The sequence below is a fragment of the Oryx dammah genome, unplaced genomic scaffold, assembly GCF_014754425.2.
Source record: "Oryx dammah isolate SB20612 unplaced genomic scaffold, SCBI_Odam_1.1 HiC_scaffold_28, whole genome shotgun sequence".
Lineage (NCBI taxonomy): Eukaryota > Metazoa > Chordata > Mammalia > Artiodactyla > Bovidae > Oryx > Oryx dammah.
In genome coordinates, this window is record NW_024070212.1 from 92,881,343 (window position 1) to 92,902,164 (window position 20,822).

Genomic DNA, 20,822 nt, shown 5'->3' on the forward strand with positions numbered 1-20,822 from the left:
TGGAAGTTGGGAACCCAGTGCCATGCCAAATGCCACCACCACCAATTGCTCCTGCTTCGTGCGAATTGCCATTAAAACACCTCATCTTCTCTTCACCAGCTATGACACTTAGGGGGAGAAAAACACTTTCAAAATGGCAAGTGATAATCAGGCTCTAAGCGTCCATGTGAGTTGGCATTTCATGTTCTCTACTCTTCATGAGAAATCAGCAATGCAGTTTATTGAAATCCAAACCCATAAACATGATTTCTTAAGGATACCCTCAACCTGAAAATGCCCAGCTAGCATCCATCTCACTACTCAGAAGAATGGTTATTATTCCTCATATCAAAATAACATTATAGTGATTATCAAGGGCTATGAGGAAAAATAGTTTGTGAAAAACAACTTTCCTTCAGCGCATACTCTAAAATTGTAGCAATTAACTTATCTGTGCTTGAGTTCAGCTACCCTCATGGAAAGAGGATCACTATTCTGCACTATTTCAAAGGTGAGACTGGCTTTGATTCTGGAATTGGCAGAATGTAGCTTATTTCCATACCTCTGGTATGGATAGTGCTGGGAAGCCAACCTCAATGTCTTAACTGCTAAGACAGCCCAGCCTTCCCAATTCACCTAACACCTACAACCTGCTTTTGGATCCAAAATGACTAGATTAACTACCATATGGCTCCCAGAGAAAAGGGCCCAGCACTTGCTTAGCCAACCAAATTTTCTAGTAATCCTTCAGAGTTCACTACTACAACCAGACTCCTGAAGTAAACCCTCAGTTGCGTTTTTCAACTTCTTTTTCTCAGCACCAAGAAACACAGTCGATAAGCACTGCCTACAATGTGTTCAAGGCAAACAGGCACTGCTTATCATTTGATTACAGTTTTAGATGCCTAAAATCTGTACCTTATTAATAATGCTGCTTCACTCACTATACAGACAAAAACAAACTTGCTGTGGAAAGCATCCAAGATAACTAAGTCTTCCAGTGGACAGTAACTTTTCTCAAAAAAACAGAAATGGAGAAGCCAGAACCTCTTAAAGTTTTCTTAAACTCTTTTCCGTCCATCAGTAACACTAATTAGATGTATCCAGTTACTGTCCTGGGCTAATGCACACTGCTCAGGGTGATAATGTAATGAAGAACAATGTGGACAATTAAAAGGTGCAGGTTAAGTCCAAACCCCTTTTGTAAAATTTTACTGAAGCCTCTTAACAAAAGGTTTATGGATCAAGAAATGGGTTGTAAAGGAATTTATCTGTGTTTTCTGTTTCTATGCAAGAAAATGAAGGATAAATGGAAAAGCAAAGTCTGGATACCTGTTATTGGGACAATCAATATCTGAATAAACAATCACCCAGTACTGCTGTTTTCAGACCCAGAGGCTCTCAGAAAAGGCATTACAAAGTACATTTAATATTCCCAAATTATATGTGCCTCATTCATACTAACTTCTACATGGCATTTTAATACAAACATTGCTGTTATAATGGAACTCTCAGAGCTCAAAAAGCCATGTATTTTTCTCTAGTTAAAAATAATAATTTCTGTGAAGAGAGAACAGTCCACTTAACTTTCCCTAAATACATGAAGTGGACTTGCTACGTCTTTCAAACCACTCAGAAAAAGTATCATTTTAAGGTGTTTTACATAATGTAATCAAGCAGTTAAAGTCATTCCCATTAAATCCTTGTTTCACTTGAAATTTCTACAAACTAAAGCGCTGTCTAAATTTGAATTATGAGCATTAATTAAACTACTGCCTGGCCATAAGCAAGTGTCTATTCTGACAATACAGAACTGAAGAAAAATTCGCAGGCCATTTCTTGATAGCTCTCAGGTCAGTCACCTAACAGTGGGTCAATCAGTAACGACATTTAATGCAAAGATGAAATTTGTAGCTGGACATTTTTACTCCACACTTTTTAATTTAATGATGGCAAAATACTTCTGAAGCGGGACCAGGAGGAAGAAATTAGAAGGAATTAAACTATGTCCTCAAAAGGAGTAAGAGAAGGCAGTCAGAATACGACTGAATGACCCTGAGGGCTCACATGACGCGGACAACCTGCACTGAGCCTGAGTCTTCGGGAAGTCTAGAAAAGGGGAGCTACACAGGGGACACAAGCAGGGGCTACAGACTACCTAACTTTCCCCCTACCCAGTAAAAGAATAGCTGACCTTTAAATTCAGGTGAGTAAGTTTAGCATTACTTCAGGAGATACTACCCCAAAATCCACTTTTTCTCATGTCCACCAATTTCAAATTTAAAGGCTTAAAAAATGAGCTGATCAGCTATGATGCACTTAACATGGAAGTGTCAAGTGTCCTCAGCTGACTGAGAAACTGATCTGCTAGCCAATGCCTTTGTAAGCAAACATGGCCACCAACTGTCTACATTTATGAATGTTGCCAAAAAACTTACCTTCTCTGTTTGCCATTTTCAGTCTAAGGACCACAGGCAGTTTTACTTTGTACTGCTTTATTCTTAATCCTTTTTAAAAATGTATGCTTCCCTAAAGAGGAGTTTTGCACATAGAGAATTTGTTACCTTGATGCTCACTATATTCTGTTTTATGTCATATAGACACTGAAAGTAGTTTGGAGAGTCAATACCTGTTATAAGAGCCTTATAAAGAACACTCACAGCATTTAAAAAGTTTGTGTGAACCAAATTCCAAGTATCTGAAAGTGTTTCTTCTATGGTTTACATTTAAAAGAATAAGATTCTTTTATTTTTTCCAGGTCAGGCTTTTCAGACATTTCAAATCCTACAGCCAAGCCTGAACACATCTTACCCAATCCCAATTATGCTGGATAACACGGTAATATGCCTATTATTTGCTTTAGAAAATATAGAAGCTACCAAGCTTCTAAATTTATGATTAGATGATAGTAAAAGCCAAGCCATAAAAAATACTTCCCCCAAAGTTTATATATATACACCTAGAAAACTAAAGGCAATTAATTAAATTTGTACATGTTGTGTTCTGAAGGAAGGATTAGATAACTTGGGAGAATTGATTCTTATGTAATCAATTCTAACTTTAGCCCTTTACAACTGTATTATAACTTTATTTAACTTGGTAAAAGCCAAAATTGATGGTTCTTAACATGGTATGTGGAGATCAAAATTAAAGAATACAAAGTACTTTATTAAAAAAAAAAAAATTCAGCTCAATCCTGGTTCCCTCAATATTACTGCCAAACTTCTGTAAAAGAAACCTTGTTAATAAAGAAAGACTAATAGCAACATAGAAGATGATTAAAAAAAAGTTCATTTACCAATTTTGACAATCTAGAAAAAAAGAAAGTCTGACTATAATACTTGATGACAGACATCATGTTTAAGTAGAAAACACAAAGATAAAAAAGTAATATCGCTGAAAATATTGCACAACTTCAGGTGTTTCCTCCAAATTTGCTTTATGTAATTGAATATAAATTAATGAACAAAAACTTAAGCAAGATACATGTAACAATTTAACAGAACCTGATAATCTATAATTTCTTTCAATTTTTCTCAAACTCATCATGGGGCTCATAAGAAAATTAACCAACATAGATACTGCTACAGTTGAATGTCAAATCTTTAAGTGCTTATGACATACTAAATTCTTCTTAATACAATTATGAAGAACCCTTCAAGAGACCTGACTTGTGTTTTGTATGTAGAAAAGTGTTAAAGAGTCAAATATTCAACTCAATACAAAATAATAAGAAACATTTCTGATTTGTTAAGGTTGAGATTGCTTCTCCTTTCGCTAATGAATAATTTTTTAGTTGTAATTATCACTGAGCCAAACAAATATGTCACCTTCTAGTACATAACAAAAAATAAACACATGCTAAATGGATAAAACATTACAAAACTACATCTTTGCTAGACCATCTCTACCTCTAACACTTCAGAAGCTTAGAGTTTCAGAGAATTCCTACATTTAACTGCAAGAAAAAGATAAAGGAGAAAGTCTTTTTTTTTTGAGATCACAACTATGATGTCATGTGGTTATACAAATTCTGCATTTGTGTGCAAAACATTAATTAAACACATTTATCTTAATTCTCCCTGCTTAGAATTGTCAGTCAACTAGCAGGACTTTCCTTCTAAGAAACAGAGACTGAGACGTGTTTTATGTAACTTCAATAACCTCAGCAATACAACAAGAGATGCAGTATCCTTTTGCTATGGTTCAAGACAACAGGGAAGAAGGTCACAGGAAAGAAAATCAAAACTGTTACAACTGAGAAACTTTCTCAGTTTAACCATGTTGCCACTTTCATTTTTACATAAGCATGGTGGCATAATTCAAGCTCAATAAATCAGAATTCCTAATATTTAAAATTTACCTTGACTTTTAATTATCACCATATTAACAACCAAAATAATTATCACCATATTAACAACCAAAATAATTAGATGAAACACATAAGAAAGGCTAATATTAAACCTGACTTTACTAGAGTTGGTTTCTTGACACATTAACTGATTTTTATTTTAATAGAAAAGGGATAGTGCATCTCAGTTTGCTTACAAGCTAGGAGATCACTTTGAATTCTGCATTTCCTAACTGCAAACAGATATAGCACTTATAACAGGTTATAAATAAACTGGTTTTCAAGCATAGAGCCAGCCCCAACGATAATAATACACTATTTAAAAAAGACCTAAGGCAATGAATTCCATTTCCAATGGAAAAAAAGAACTGTGCAAACAAGCTTAAAACTACTTTTTTTGTGCCAGTGTTATAAAATGTAGCTTTTAATAAAACCTTGACCCAAATGCCAGCAACTTCAGAAAAGAATTTGGGTGGGGGAGAAGAAGAAAGTTATTTCATTTAGGAAAAAACAACCACTATCTTTTTCCTAATCTTTGACACACACAATTGAAACATATACAGCTGCTGTAACACTTTACACAATTCCTATGTACTGGAGCAATAACAAGATCTAAATACAATTATATTTTTAAACACTGGGTCAAGGCTTTACATAAAAATACCATCCTACTTTTCCCCCTTAGTTTCTAAAATATCACGTACTTTTCCCCAACATCTGCAGCCATTCAGGAAATTTTAGGAAACTTTTGTGCATGATCTTAATTCCTAATCCCTGGCTCTTTGGGCTCAGTGACAAAAGATCAAAACCACCAAAAATGATGGTTCACTTGAAGTCAGATGAGAGACCCTGGCTCAATTAGTCTCGTAGGACGAAAGCAGTGCTGCATCAACTGGCTCCATGCAGGAGGGGCACGTGAAGGACCTCATCAACCAGTCATCGATACAGTCCAGGTGATAGATGTGCATGCACGGCAGAAATCGGATCGGGTCTCCATACACAAAGTCCATCATGCAGATCACACACCTGTTGGAGTGAGGGAGAGAAGTGAGAAAGCACTTTTAGACATGTGATCTATCTAGAATACTCTTTAAAATCCCCGTTACAAAGACAGTGTTAATACGAACAGACAAAAACGGCTTCCTGCCATTCTATCACCTAAGCATCCAGACGGAACTTTTTCCTGGCATTATCCTGCTACAATCTCTTTTTTCAATCACCTGGGAATTTGAAGAGTTTGAGAGCAATCAACAAAGAGAAAGGTATCAGATAGGAATCAAGTCCACTGCTAGAATTGTGCTTGTAAAACAGCTACATATTACAGAAGACACCTTAAGGAGGATGTGAAGCTTTAGTAGATAAGAAACCATGTTAGATTAATTTTATTTGAACTGAGTTTTCAGTGTAAGCCCAGACAGCTTTCACTTTAACAACTACATGTAAATACAGAACCACTAACCCTAAATGGTGCTATAGCTCAAACAGCCAAGCACAGCATAATAAATTACTTTATGTCTGTTGGTAAAGATCATTCTTAACCTACAAGGAAAATAAACAGTTGTTCTCAGGGATTCTCAAACAATAATGAACTCTGAAGGAAAAATCTCCCTGAAGTAAAATTTTATATTTAACTCATCAGACTTAGTACAATTAGTCTATAAGTTAAGAAATGGATAAGATTCTCCTCATATCACTAATATCCTTAGCAAACAATTTTAATCTATATAACCTACCAAAGTATTCCTCTATTATTGTTTTTCACTAACTAAAATTATGGTAACTATCTCTGCGCATAAAACTCTGGGAGCTGAAGTGAGGTACATATTCAGGATAGATCTCTAGAATTAACTGTCTCAAAGGGTTTAGATCTAAAGGTCCGTGAAATATTGCCAAACGGCTTTACCAACTGATTAGGCCACCAGCAATGCTGGTACTAGTTCACACTTATTACACAGGTAAATAATTTTTAACTGACATTAACTGTCATCCAAATGGACACAGACAACCTACAAAATGGTCAGAATTTGTACTGTCATTTATTTATTTTTATATGAAAATTCTTAATTTCTACATCTAAACAAATTTTTGCCCAGAATTCATTAAATATCTGACTCTCAAAATGCAACAGAATATTTTTAAAAAACAAATCTCTGAAGACAGACCTTTGAAACATGAATAAATTAAAACTTACTCCCGGATCTTTTTTTCTGATCCATCTCTTCCAGGGTCATAAACTCCTTTAGGCAGATGCTGTATAAGGCCTATTCTTTGAGCTATCCTAATTTGTTCCTCTTCAGTCAGCTGAGTTGCTAGGCGAGTCTGGCTAGGTGTTGGATGATAGACCGGAACTGGAACTTGTTCCTAAATTTTTTAAAATGGAGAAAATAATTATTTTTAAAAAAATCTGTTTTCTAGGTAACGTTTTCTTTTTGTTCTTCCTTTTTTGGCTGAGGAGGGGACCTTGGAGAGGAAGGGGATTGGACAAATATGCACTGGCATGAAATTCTATTTTACCCTGCCTTAACTTTAGCATATCTGACCTATTTTTAAAGGATATAAAAACAAGCTTTGCAGTAAAACTGGCATGGAATGTTATTTGAAGTATTTCTATAGGAAAACCAAATAACACAGACATATTCATTCCTGATACACAAACAGATAAATCAATGTAATTAATTAACCAAATGGACTGTATTCAATATCCTGTAGGCCACAATGGGAGTTTCATGGTCTTGGTATATTTCATTATTTACAGTAGAATTGGCCATTACAGATTCTTATTTGCAAACTTGTTATTTCTTTCCATACAGACAACAATCTTTAAAATTAATTTTTTTATTTGGAAAGATGAGATATTATTGCAATAAATTCCTGTAAAATTAGGCTTTGCATATGTATTTGGATATGATGACCAGTGAGCGAAATGAGGCCACCTCCCTTCCAAATGGAATACACATTCGAGGACTCAACCATGAACCATGCAGTACTGTAGTGCATATTAGTTGAAAAAACACCCATGCATAAGTGGACCTGACCTGTGCAGTTCAAACCTACGTAGTTCAAGGGTCAAGCAACTGTATTGCTTTATTTTTCTACTTGCTGTGCTGTGCTTAGTTGTGTCAGACTCTTGGAGACCCCATGGACTGTTGCCTGCCAGTCTCCTCTGTCCATGGGGATTCTCCAGGCAAGAATACTGGAGTGGGTTGCCATGCCCTCCTCCAGGGGATCTTCTCAACCCAGGAACTGAACCCAAGTCTCCCACATTGTGGGTGGATTCTTGTCTAAGCCATCAGGGAAGTCTCACATTTATGAGATAATTTTATTCACACTCTTTATACATTGTTTCAACAGATACCTGAGTATCTATTAGGTACTAGGTGATGGGGAGTGAAGTGCAAACAAAATAAAGTTCCTTGATTGATGGAGAAAGCTACCTTATAAGATACTCAGAAAAAACCTCTGATGAGACATCTGGGAAAAGATCTCAACTCGATGAATACTATGAAGTTCATCTCTGACCTAATGATTTCATTGTGGCTAAAACCATTTTTGAGCCACCTAATTAATAAATTAATACAGTGTTTCAGATAACCTCTCTACTGAATAAATTGACTGAGACATAACACTTTCAATCTATGTATAACATCTTCATGGGAAAATTCACATTAAATCACAACTGTCTATTCACATTAACGTTAGAAAATGTTATTTTTATTCATCCTGTATGATTACTCATGATTTCTACAATTTAGGCATTTGTTTACAATGATAGCCAACATGTGCAAGTAGGAGATTATGCCTTCAGGAATAATCGCTGAATTTGTTGACACAACCTTTTTTTAACAATTTGAAAAAACTGTTTAACAACTTAAAAAAATTCTGTGAAATAACCTCCCTAAGTATTAGAACTAGCATCAGCTGAGGCTGTTTTTAGTCAATGGTTTCTGGGGTTCAAAAGAAAATAACAGACGGCACCAATGATGAGACTTTGTAAGAGCTTAAGTATAAATATGCTTTTCAAAGAGAAATTTTAGGGGCAAGTCTCAGATACATATATATTAGGCTCAAATACTGAAATATTTAATTCAAGGAAAAAGACATTTCATCACAATGTCTCTTAAAGATACGATTATGTTCCTTTAATTAGCCCTATTCTTATAAACCTGTTTTCTGACTAGTTATTATTGAGTTTCTGGTCAAAGGCAATTCAACTCAAGACTATTTCTTTTGAGATTCAGAACAAATCTGTAATTAAAGATCTCAAAAAAAAGGTAAATTCTTATCAAATAATGTTATGTTCTCTGACACAGTAAAATGCCAGTAGTTCAAAGTTTCATGTTTTATAAATTCCCACATGAAATCAATAATGATTAATACTTCTAGCTCATCTAGAAAATAATAACCAAGCGTAACAATACTTATCAGAATTACATTCTTCATCCAAACATTTAGTTCATTTCACATGGAAAGAACATATTTTATTATTATCGAGTATGGTTTTTGGATCCAGATAACCTTGGATTACTGTCAAAAGTTACTTCTCTGCCACTAGAGTGACCATGTTGAAGAGATTTAACCTATCCGGATTACCCTACCTTATATGGTTGCTGTTAAGACTTAAATGAGAAAGACAGTGAACCTTAGAATGGCAGGAACTCACTAAACAGTGGCTTTTATAACTATCAATATTGCATTTGAAGAGCTCTGTTACTTCAGGCCAATTAGCTATTTCCTAAAAGTTTCAAGCTTGTCCATCTTACTGCCTTTGTTCTTGCAATTCTCTCTACCTTCCCCTGCAGGTCCACTGGTTCAAAGTATATTAATATCTTGTCAATGTAAAACTTTACCCGATCCTCCTCCTTGCCACCCAATATTGATAGACACTGCCTTTAGCCTCATCTTAATTACATGTGTCTGCCTATAAGAGAATTAAGATTAAACAGAATACAGTGAAACTTCAGTTAACAAATACTGTTAAAATTCAACAAATAACAATTAACAATAACAAATTCAGTTAACAAATAACAAAATAGTTATTAAGCAAGAGGCTGTCAATTCTAGCTTTCAAAGTGGAAGTGAGGTACAAAACTGCATTTCTTTACCACAGCATGAAAGCTTTTCTTCAGTCCTATAAAAATTACATGACCCTTCTGTTATTAAAGATCGTAAAAATGGCTGTTGCACCTCTGGTTTAGATATTCACCTATTAAAGGTTTTATACCCAGTGGGCAATTTTTTTTTTTTCTTCCCTGAGCTCAAACCATGGTTTGAGGGCCTTCAGGGAAGGTCAAAAAGTTGGGAGGACAATGAGATTCGATGTTCTTCTCCGGACCATCTGCCTAGCTTCTACTAGGACTACTGTACATACAAAAGTTCATTAAATAAATTTTAGCTACTATTATTGTGGTTGCTATTATGTGACAGCATTCCAACATTTACTTTAAGAAATGGACTAAATTTCAATTTGTATTTCAACTATACCTCAATAAAGCTGAAAATGAAATAAAACAATTTTTTTAAAAAGAAGAAATAGACCAGACTGTGACAGAAGGAAGTAAAACATTTCAAAAAAGAATCTTTAAGATCAACTTTCTCATTTTACAGGCCCAAGCTTGCCTACAGTTACATCTGATCTGGTAGACAGAATGCCCGAAGAACTATGGACAGAGATTCCTAACACTGTACAGGAAGCAGTCATCAAAACCATCCCAGAGAAAAAGAAATACGAGAAGGCAAAGTGGTTGTCTGAGGACGGTTTACAAAAAGCTGAGAAAAGAAGTAAAAGGCAAAGGAGAAAGGGAAAGAGACATCCAACTGAAAGCAGAGTTCCAGAGAAGAGCAAGGAGAGATAGAAGAAAGTCATTTTAAGTGAATAAGGAAAAGAAACAGAGGAAAAAATAGAGTGAGAAAGACTATGAGATCTCTTCAAGAAAACTGGAGATACCAAGGGAACATTTCATGCAAAGATAGACACAATCAAGGACAGAAACAGCAAGGGTCTAAAAGAAGAAGAAGAGATTAAGAAGAGGTGGCAAGAATACACAGAAGAACTATCCAAAAAGGTTTTAATGACCTGGATAACCACAATGGTGTTGTCACTCACCTAGAGCCAGACATCCTGGAGTGTGAAGTCAAGTGGGCGTTATGAAACATTACTACAAGCAAAGCTAGTGGAAGTGATATCATTCCAGCTGCCTAAAAGAGGATGCTGTTAAAGTGCTTCACTCAGTATGTCAGCAAATTTGGAAAACACAGCAGTGGCCACAGGACTGCAAAAGATCAGTTTTCATGCCAATCCTAAATAAGAAGGGCAATGCCAAAAAATGTTCAAACTATAATTGTGCTTATTTCACATGCAAGCAAGGTAATGGTCAAAATCCTTCAAGCTAAGCTTCAATTGTATGTGAACTGAGAACTACCAGATGTACAAGCTGGATTTAGAAAAGGTAGAGGAACCAGGAATCAAACTGCCAACATCTGTTGGATCACAGAGAAAGCAAGGGAATTCCAGAAAAGCATCTACTTCCACTTCAGTGATTATGCTAAAGCCTTTGGTGATGTGGATCACAACAAACTGGAAAATTCTTAAAGAGATGGGAATACTAGACTACCTTACCTGTCTCCCAAGAAACCTGTATGCAGGTCAAGAAGCAACAGTTAGAATGGGACACAGAACAATGGACTGGTTCCAAATTGGGAAAGGAGTACCTCAAAGCTGTATTCTGTCACCCTGTTTATTTAATGTATATGCAGAGTACATCATGTGAAATGCCAGGCTGGATGAAGCACAAGCTGGAATTAAGATTGCTGGGAGAAATATCAATAACCTTAGATACACAGACGATACCATTCCGATGACAGAAAGCGAAGAACTAAACAGCCTCTTGCTAAGGGTGTAAGAGGAGAGCGAAAAAAGGCGGGCTTAAAATCCAACATTCAAAAAACTAAGATCACAGCATCCAGTACCATCACTTCATGGCAAACAGATGGGGAAAATGTGGAAACTGACAGATTTTATTTTCTTGGTTTCCAATGTCACTGTGGACAGTGACTGGAGTCATGAAATTAGAAGACACTTGCTACTTGGAAGAAAAGCTATGAAAAACTCAGTATATTAAAAAGCGGAGACATCATTTTTCCAAAAAAAGTCTGTATAGTCAAAGCTATGGTTTTTCCAGTAGTCATGTATGAATATGAGAACTGGACCATTAAGAAGGTTGAGCATCGAAGAACTGATGCTTTCAAACTGTGGTGCTGGAGAAGACTCTTGAGAGTCCCCTGCACATCAAGGAGATGGAACCAGTCAATCCTAAAGGAAATCAACTCTGAATATTCATTGGAAGGACTGATGCTAAAGCTCCAATACTTTGGCCATCTGATGCAAAGAGTTGACTCACTGGCAAAGACCCTGCTGCTGGGAAAGATGGAGGTAAAAGAAAAGGGCTACAGAGGATGAGATGGTTGGAGAGCATCACTGACTCAGTGGACATGAATCTGAGTCAATTCTGGAAATAGTGAAGACAGGGAAACCTGGCATACTGCAGTCCATGGGGTCACAGATTCGAACATGATGATATGCGCTGGGGCATGTCTTTTTTTTTTATTCTACTGAGCCTTTGGCAGGCTCTTTTAATCAGGTGTTGTGTCCTTCAGTTTTTGGAATTTTTTTTTAGGAAGTTGATTTTTAAAAATATATTTATTTATTTGACTGCATCAGGTCTTAGTTGTAGTAAGAACTGCTAAATAATTACTGACAATACTGGAATTAGAATTCTGGTCTCTTTTAAGCTGGTAATTTCCACTACATCATGCTTGGTTGTTGGACAGCAAGGAGATTCTCTCAGTTAAATGATTTGGATTTTGTCTGTTTGCATTACACTGAAATGACATTTTAAGAAAGACATCATTTGACAGAAAACAACAGAAATCTGTAAAGCAATTATCCTTCAATTTAAAAATAAATTAAAAAAAAATGAGGAAGCTAAAGCCTAGAAAGACTTAATTCCAGTTCCAGGTCCAACAACTAGTTACTGGCAAAATCTAGTCTAGAAATACAATTATCATTTCTCTGTTTTTAACAAAGAGAAAAAGTATAGTACCAGTATTTATTTTTGATTTAGCAATGTCAATCAGGAAGTTAGTAATAAAAGGAATATAGGTTTGTGCAACTAAGCTCTATTAGATTGTATTGGTTAAGGTGTACTAGATATTGACTATTATTTGGCCTCAGAGTAGTTAACTATTTTTTGTTTTAGATGTTAACTGTAGATGACTCATAATGTTAAAAGTACATCCAAATTAAAATGTTTTTGATTAAGAATATCTGCTGATTATGATGGATGTCTACATGTTTTATTGTAAATTCATTTGAAAAAGGTATGCAAATACTGTTTAAAAAAAAAAAATCATGTTAGCTTTCTCCTGGCTTTGAAGCAAAAGAAATACACGTTAAGTTCCCCCAGCCCTGCCCCAAAACAACAAAAAAGTTATGTTTTTCTTAAGGTAGCTATTGAACTCTTAAAAATAAATTTGAATGTTTTATTTCAAAAATAAGCCAAAGTAGGTATTTCTAATAAAGTTATAAATTTTTTTCATCTGCAATAAAGATTTTGTAATTTCAACAACTTTCAGAATTTAGAATTTCAAAAAACATCAACTCTATCTTGAAACTGTCTCATAAAATAGATTCTATTGCTGATTAAAGAAAAAAAAAGAATCCTGCACCCCCCCACCCCCTACTATCTAGGGTACCTTTGCAGAATCCTAGGAATCAATGAAACAGTTTTTAAAATACTGCTATTTATGAATATGGGATTTTCAGTTTGAAAAACTTGAGTCTCTGATACATTCTGCAGTGAATAAGTTATTTGAACCCTTTGGTTTCTTCCCATCATCAAATGCCTCTGGTGTGCAAACTTTAGGCTAACTGCAATTGCCCCGGCTTTGGTCTTAGCTTTCTGGCTTGTCTCTGAATACAAGCAACTCTTTGGCCTCTGTTGTAATCCCTGCCAGCTAAGATTTTCAACCCCTGAATTATGACTTCCAATTTAGACTATTTTTCTTATTCTCAGTTCCAGATCAACTGACTGCCATCCACATCAAGATATGACTAATTCGAAAGTCAGTGGAACAAATAGTGTAAGACTGTGGGTAGTGTAAGACTCCTTAATCCTTGAACATACCTACTACACTGTTAGTACAAACAAAAAGACCTATACTACAAACCAAAACACCTTAACTGTCTCTTAAGCATGTGCTTATAAAAGGCTCAATTTCTTTGGTCTTGTGGTTCACATATGGGTACAGAGAACACAGAAAGCAGGAACAGAAAAGGAAAGCTCTACCTTATGAAGAAGCATATTAATAGACACAAAACCACAACTCCGATCTCTTATAATATTATGGATGTATTTTCTTCTTTGGTATTTTTGTTAAACCAAAGGAACACTCTAGAAATTTTAAATGATTCACCATTCTAATTTCAGTTTACATGCAACTTTTTAGAAACCCTCTACAGAGAAGGAAATGACTAAGAACTCCTAATATTTTAAAGATGGCCTCTCTTCTTACCACAAACACCTAGTTTTATTCCCATCATACTTACTAAAAATGACCTTAAGGATGAGTTAATGTTAAGTAACTTGAGAGCCAATGGTATTTTCTAAGTGGCAAAATAGAATATAGTCAGAAGACTAGAAGAGAAGATTGGACAGGGATATAAAAACGGCAAGTTTTAAAAGGCTGGATTCTGGGACATTCCCTAATTGATGGCTCACTGTGCCTAAACTCTTTGTGTGAACAATATGATTTATGCTGGACATGTTTTCCCTCTGGGAGTCTAGAATTTTGGTATATGTGAGGCAGTGACTGTCTATTCAGTACTTTGGGCTCCCCTGGTAGTTAACACTTCACACATGTTGGCACAATTCTGTGTGACTCCACCAGGAGAGAACTCTTAGAAGCCTGTGCCTTACCTATAGACATATGCACCTTTTTTCACCAACTGACTTGTGTTCTCCTGCAATAACAAATCATAACTGTGATTACAATTATATGCTAAGAACTATGAGTCCTCCAATGGAACTGAAGATCTAGATGGTAAGAGTGATGGAAGGAACTCCCTGGCAGTCCAGTGGTTAAGGCTCCGTGCTTCCACTGCAAGGGGCATAGGCTTGGCACTCCCTCCCCGACTCCACAAAAAAGATGGATAAGTGCTGCATTGACTCTTTCTCCTGTTTTCAAATAGTTTACTTGGTGATGTTCATTAGGAATGCTTCTTTATGGCCTTCCCTGGCGGTCCAGTGGTTAAGACTCTTGTGCTTCCACTGCCAGGAGCATGTGTTTGATCCCTGGTCGTGAGAACTAAGATCCTGCCTGTTTTGAGGAGTGGCCCCTCTCCTCAAGAAGAGAAATGCTCCTTTGTGAAAGCTATGTTTTGACAATGACAGTTACACAGTTTTGCGTTTTATTCCTATTTTTTCAAAGTAAGTTCAAAGGAACTAGTATTCTGAAATTATTATTAAGCACAGAGAAAACCATCTCCAGCACAGAAGTGTTACATGCTGAACTGCATCCCCCAAAATCCTTATGTTGAAATCCTAACCCCCAGAACCTCATGATGTGACTGCATCTGGAGTCACAAATGTGACTTTTTGTCCTGCTCTGTTCTCCTGCCCTATACTCGTCACTAAAAACTATGTCCATGTTGACAGCTAAAAATACTACCTAGATATAAATGATTCACAAATTTATATTCCAGTCTAGATCTCGCTTTTAAACTCCAGGCTATACTTTGACAGTTCTAACTCAATGTCCAAAAATGAACTGCCCTCCAAAACCTGTTCCTCTTCCCTATCTCAGTAAATGACATGACTTCCTTTCTATAGTTCTATAGATGTTTCTATAGAAACATCCTTGGCACCTTCCCCTCCCTTAACTACTGAAATGCTGATGAAAGTCTGTTGATTTCTTCCCACGTCTACTGCCGATACTTCAGTCTAAGTTCCCATTTCTTTCCTGATGTACAGTATTAGCTAGCAAAATCTCAATTTGTTTTCTACCTAGAAGTTAGAGCAATCTTCAAAAACAAATCCAACCCTATGCTCTCCTCAACATACGTTAAAAACCCCTTCGATAGCTTTCCACTGCTCTTAGGATGGAGTCCAAAGTCCTTAACAAGACCTCCAACGCCCTGCATAAGTCTACCTACCACCCATCCTCTCCTTTTTCATCTAACAACTCACTCACTGCTTTCTAGTCTTACTGGCCTTCTTTCAGATCCTTTAAAGAAGCATGATCTCTTCTGTGAAGTCACAGCACCTGTTATATTTGCATAAAACACTCTCTTCCACCATTATTGTTGCTTGGTGGTGGTTTAGTCACTAAGTTGTGTCTGACCCTCAAGACCTCAAGGACTACAGCTCACCAGGCTCCTCTGTCCATGAGATTTTCCAGGCAAGAAGACTGGAGTGAGTTGCCATTTCCTTCTCCAGGGGTTCTTTCTGACCCAGGGATCAAACCCTGGTCTCCTGCATTGCAGGCAGATTCTTTGCTGACTGAGCTACCAGGGAAGCTGACTCTTGCTTAGACACTTCTTTTTTCTTCCTTCAGAGTTCAGGTTAACTTCCATTTTTTCAGATATTTACCCTAACCATTCTTTTCTACTATAGGCTCTTTTACACCAAGTGACTTCCCTTCATAGCATTTGTCATAGTTGTAATTTTATATTTAGTTATACATTAACTTGAATGTTGTCTTTCCCACCAGACTGTAAGATCCATGATAAAAGAGTTGTGTCTGCTTTTGCTCCTCACTGGATGGATAGATGAATAAATGACCTACTAAAAATGTTACCTACTAATAGCTAAAAACAGTCACCCATTAACTGACTGCAGTGTTTTTCACATTTTAGTTTTTTCCTTTAGATTTTTAGGAACCTGTACATAACTGTCAATAATTATTAAAGTTAGTATACATATGCTATAATCCTGGGATTACAGAGCTGCTTTGGCTTTGCTAAGTATATTCTTTAAAAATGACTAATAATAGTATGTCCATCACTTCCTCTCCAAAAGTGACCCCTAAATGTAATTTTGAAAACCTGTGGAAAATGTTTACAAATTAATCACTGATAATGTGAGTCACTCAGCGTGTCTGACTCTTTGCAACCCTTTGGACTGCAGCCCACCACGTTCCTCTGTCCATGGGATTCTCCAAGCAAGAATACTGGAGTGGGTTGCCATTTCCTTCTCCAGGGGATCTTCCCACTTAAAATGTACAGGGCACTTAGTACAAAATGAATGGATTTATGAAAATCTAAATCAACAATGTAGTAAACTGCTAATTAATACAGATGCTGGGAACCTTTGAGGGTGGTTCACTTGACTGTCCTCACCTCTCTATGAAAATGATTCAAGTAGTATTTTGTGCCTGGGCTGAAAAGGTGATTACCTGTGTGACTATATGACTAATTTATTCCTTCACCACTTCATAAGCTTAACAAAGGCAGAGATTATATCCATTTTGCTCACCAATATATACTGTTCACCTAGCACAGAGTATCATTCACATAGTAGAGATTCAAACATTACTGGATAATTGAATGACTTAAATGAAAGCACTCATGTTCCTGAAATCCATGTTATATATTCATATCAGGATTTTGTAAACATGCTATGAAAATTTTTCTAAGGATCTGGATTATGCCACAATAAAACCAAAAAGGAAAACTTAATATAAATTATAACCATCATTCCTTCTCCAAGAGATGATCTGATTTGTTGCCTCTGTCATACTTTTACCTATCTTTCTATTCCATTGAAACAATGCTCTCCTACTCCCATAAGTTTTCTTAAACTCAGAATTTCTATGTCCACTACCTAGGTTAATGATAGAGAAGTACAGTGGAAGGAACAGATATAGAATATCAGCCTCTGGCACTTATTAGGTATGTGACCACAGGCAAGTTACTTAATACCTCTAAGGTTTCTCATCAGAAAAATGTATAGAATACCCATCTTAAAAGAGTGCTATAAGGAATACCTAAGAAAATGCACGAACCACGACAGGGGCTCAAATATATGGGCCTTCCTATACTGACATCTAGAGTCATCCAAGGTACACATCTCTTCCCCCCGCTTTTCCTTTAGCCTTATCATCTACTTAAATGTCTTATGTGCTGTGCTAAATCACCTTAGTTGTGTCCAACTCTTTGTGACCCCATGGACTGTAGCCCACCAGGCTCCTCTGTTTATGGGATTCTCCAGACAAAAATATTGGAGAGGATTGCCATGCCCTCCTCCAGGGTATCTTCCAGACCAGGGGATCAAACCCATGTTTCTTGTGATTCCTGCACTGCAGGTGGATTCTTTACTACTGAGACACCAGGGAAGCCCAGTGGCTCAGTGGTAAATGTCTTATAATCTTTATCTAACTACCATTTCCTCAACGTCACTTGGAGACATACATGTACTTGCCCTGTGAGTTTAAATCTTGTGAAAGAGGGAATTCACTGTAAGAGAAGCAAATGTATTCAAATAAATTTAAACATTTTTTTCCTCCTTAATGCTCTCAGTTCAGTTCAGTCTCGTCATGTCCGACTATTTGCGACCCCCATGGACTGCAGCACACCAGGCTTCCCTGTCCATCACCAACTCCCGGAGCTTGCTCAAACTCATGTCCATTGAGTTGATGATGCCATCCAACCATCTCATCCTGTCATCCCCTTCTCCTCCTGCCTTCAATCCTTCCCAGTGTCTTTTCAAATGAGTCAGTTCCCCACATCCGGTGGTCAAAGTACTGGAGTTTCAGCTTCAGCATCAGTCCTTCCAATGAATATTCAGGACTGATTTCCTTTAGGATGGACTGGTTTGATCTCCTTGCAATGAGGGACTCTCAAGAGTCTTCTCCACACCACAGTTCAGAAGTGTTTCTTTGGCTTTCATCAATTTGGTTGCATCAATTCTTTGGCGTTCAGCTTTCTTTATAGTCCAACTCTCACATCCATACATGACTACTGAAAAAACCATAGCCTTGACTAGACAGACCTTTGTCGGCATAGTAATGTCTCTGCTGATAAGACGTGGTCCACTGGAGAAGGGAATGGCAAACCACTTCAGTATTCTTGCCTTGAGAACCCCATGAACAGTAACAAGAGGCAAAAAGATGACACTGAAAGATGAACTCCCCAGGTTAGTAGGTGCCCAATATGCTACTGGAGAAGAGTGGAGAAATAACTCCAGAAAGAATGAAGAGATGGAGCCAAAGCAAAAACAGTGCCCAATTATGGATGTGACTGGTGATTGAAGTCTGATGCTGTAAAGAACAATACTGCATTGGTACCTGGAATGTTAGGTTCATGAATTAAGATAAATTGGAAGTGGTCAAACAGGAGATGGCAAGAGTGTTCAGTTGTGTCCGACTCTTTGCAACTCCGTGGACTGTAGCCTACCAGGGACCTTCCTCCATGGGATTCTCCAGGCAATACTGGAATGGGTTGCCATTTCCTTCTCCAGGGGATCTTCCCAACCCAGGGATCGACCCAGGGTCTCCTGCATCACAGGCAGACGCTTTAACCTCTGAGCCACCAGGGAAGCTTTTAACAATCAGTGAACTGAAATGGACTGGAATAGGAGAATTTAATTCAGATGACTATTATATCTACTACTGTGAAGAATCCCTTAGATGAAATGGAGTAGCCCTCATAGTCAACAAAAATGCAGTACTTAGGTGCAGTCTCAAAAACAACAGAATGATCTGTTCATTAATGCTTTAAGTCTTCATGCAAAAAAACAAACAAAAAACCCCACACAAAAACAACAAAAAGCCCAAGAGAATCCAAGCAAAATATTTGCCTTAAAGAAAGGGAGTAATTTAAATTAAAAATGTGTTTGGAAAAGAAATGCAGCATCATGGAAAGGGGTAGAATAGAAAAAGAACAAAGGATTACAAGATGTGCTGAGGCAGGGCAAACAGAAAAGAGGGTCAGTCACACAAAAAAGCAAGGTCTGACTTTCTGATAAGGTAAACCTCTGAAGTGTTCCAGTTGTTTGTTAATAAATAATGAAGCATCTATAAAATTATGAAAGTTATTAAAAATAGGCTCTAATCTCAGGGAGTTTAAAAGTCAAGAAAGACAGAAACAGATCAAAGTCCAAATATGTCTATCTGAAAGGCACTATATTAAAAATTGGACCCAGTTTAGGGAATTATGATATAATTTCAGAAACTAAATAAAACAATGCAGTGGGGAAGTGCCTAAATAATGTGCTGAGGCTGGAAATAGTACAAGTCTGGTCTGTGGTAAAGGAAAAATAAAGTCACTGCTAAAGAATGCAGCTTGTCACCAAAATCTGTATCCTTTCCTCCAGAAGAGTTAGTTCTTCTGATTTTCTCCTTACAGCCGCACAAGCTGCTGCTGGCAGCACCCACTCCCCAGCTGCAGTCTCCTACTGGGGATGTTTCCTGCATTTTGCCAGACTGAAACACAGCCATAAACTGGAGGATGTGGATAAATGATCTGAATGCATATTCTAACTTTGACATTCAATGCAATGACTCCTGACCAAAAAGACTCAAACCAAACAAACAAAACCCCAAAGACTAGCATTAATGCAATTCCTGAACCATAAAGGATAACAATTATACATTGAGGGGAAAAAAACCCAGTATCCCATCAATGACACTGACAAATGATATGTTTTGTTTAATGCGAAAGTATATAAACCAAAGTGATCTACATGGAAAAGGAGCACTGCTTCCAGGGAGGCAGTTTGCATTTGTTTGCTTGTTTTTTATAGAAATGAAAAAGTTGGCTTATTTCATTCACTATATAAATATTCACTGAGCACAGTATCCAAATTGGTAGACGGCTGGTAGGCATTATTACTACAGGCACTCAGCAATACCAAGTCATTAGATAAATCCATCTAAAGGTCAAGACGACTGAAATCAAGGTCACATTTGGAGACTAGGCACAAATTACAATATTTCTTAAATACTCAACCACATTTCAGATGCTATTTTAGGCAAAGGAGATATAGTAGTGACAAAGATAGATGAGGCCTGTCCTTATAAAGCTTAAATCGCCTGTAAGTAGGGGGATACAGAGACAGCAAACAAGATGATTACCACACCAAAGGCTCCTATCTCTAAATTGTCCATGACCTGGCAATTCTAGGGACAGGCATACATTTCAGTGGATCCAAAGGCTAGTCAACATTTGATGAGTTGCACCTACTGACTGGTGAAGAGAGGATGAACCAAGAGACTGTCTTCTCTTAGAACTGGAACACTGAATTAATTGACCTGAAAGGTACTGAGCAGCAAATAAGAAACGTGTAAACTGAGGTTTTGAGTAAACTGATGGTATTAAAGACAGATTAGAAATGCTGAGTAAAGCAGATATTAGGAAATCTGCTGAAATCTGGTGATGGAAGTCTGATGCTGTAAAGAACAATACTGCATAGGTATTAGGAAATCATAGATATTTGTG

The 20,822-nt window shown here is 37.0% G+C and overlaps 1 protein-coding gene across 1 annotated transcript in view; it reads right to left on the bottom strand.

Moving 5' to 3' along the window:
* Nucleotides 1–3,046: 3,046 nt before the first annotated feature.
* The window catches only part of RNF11 (ring finger protein 11), a 40,945-nt gene continuing 23,169 nt past the window's right edge, over nucleotides 3,047–20,822 (bottom strand). The window contains exons 2-3 of the mRNA XM_040231200.1: nucleotides 6,522–6,691; nucleotides 3,047–5,356 (exon numbers count right to left, since the gene is read on the bottom strand). Coding sequence (XP_040087134.1) covers nucleotides 5,185–5,356; nucleotides 6,522–6,691 — 342 coding nt within the window. The 3' untranslated portion in view covers nucleotides 3,047–5,184. The remainder of the gene's footprint in view (nucleotides 5,357–6,521; nucleotides 6,692–20,822) is intronic.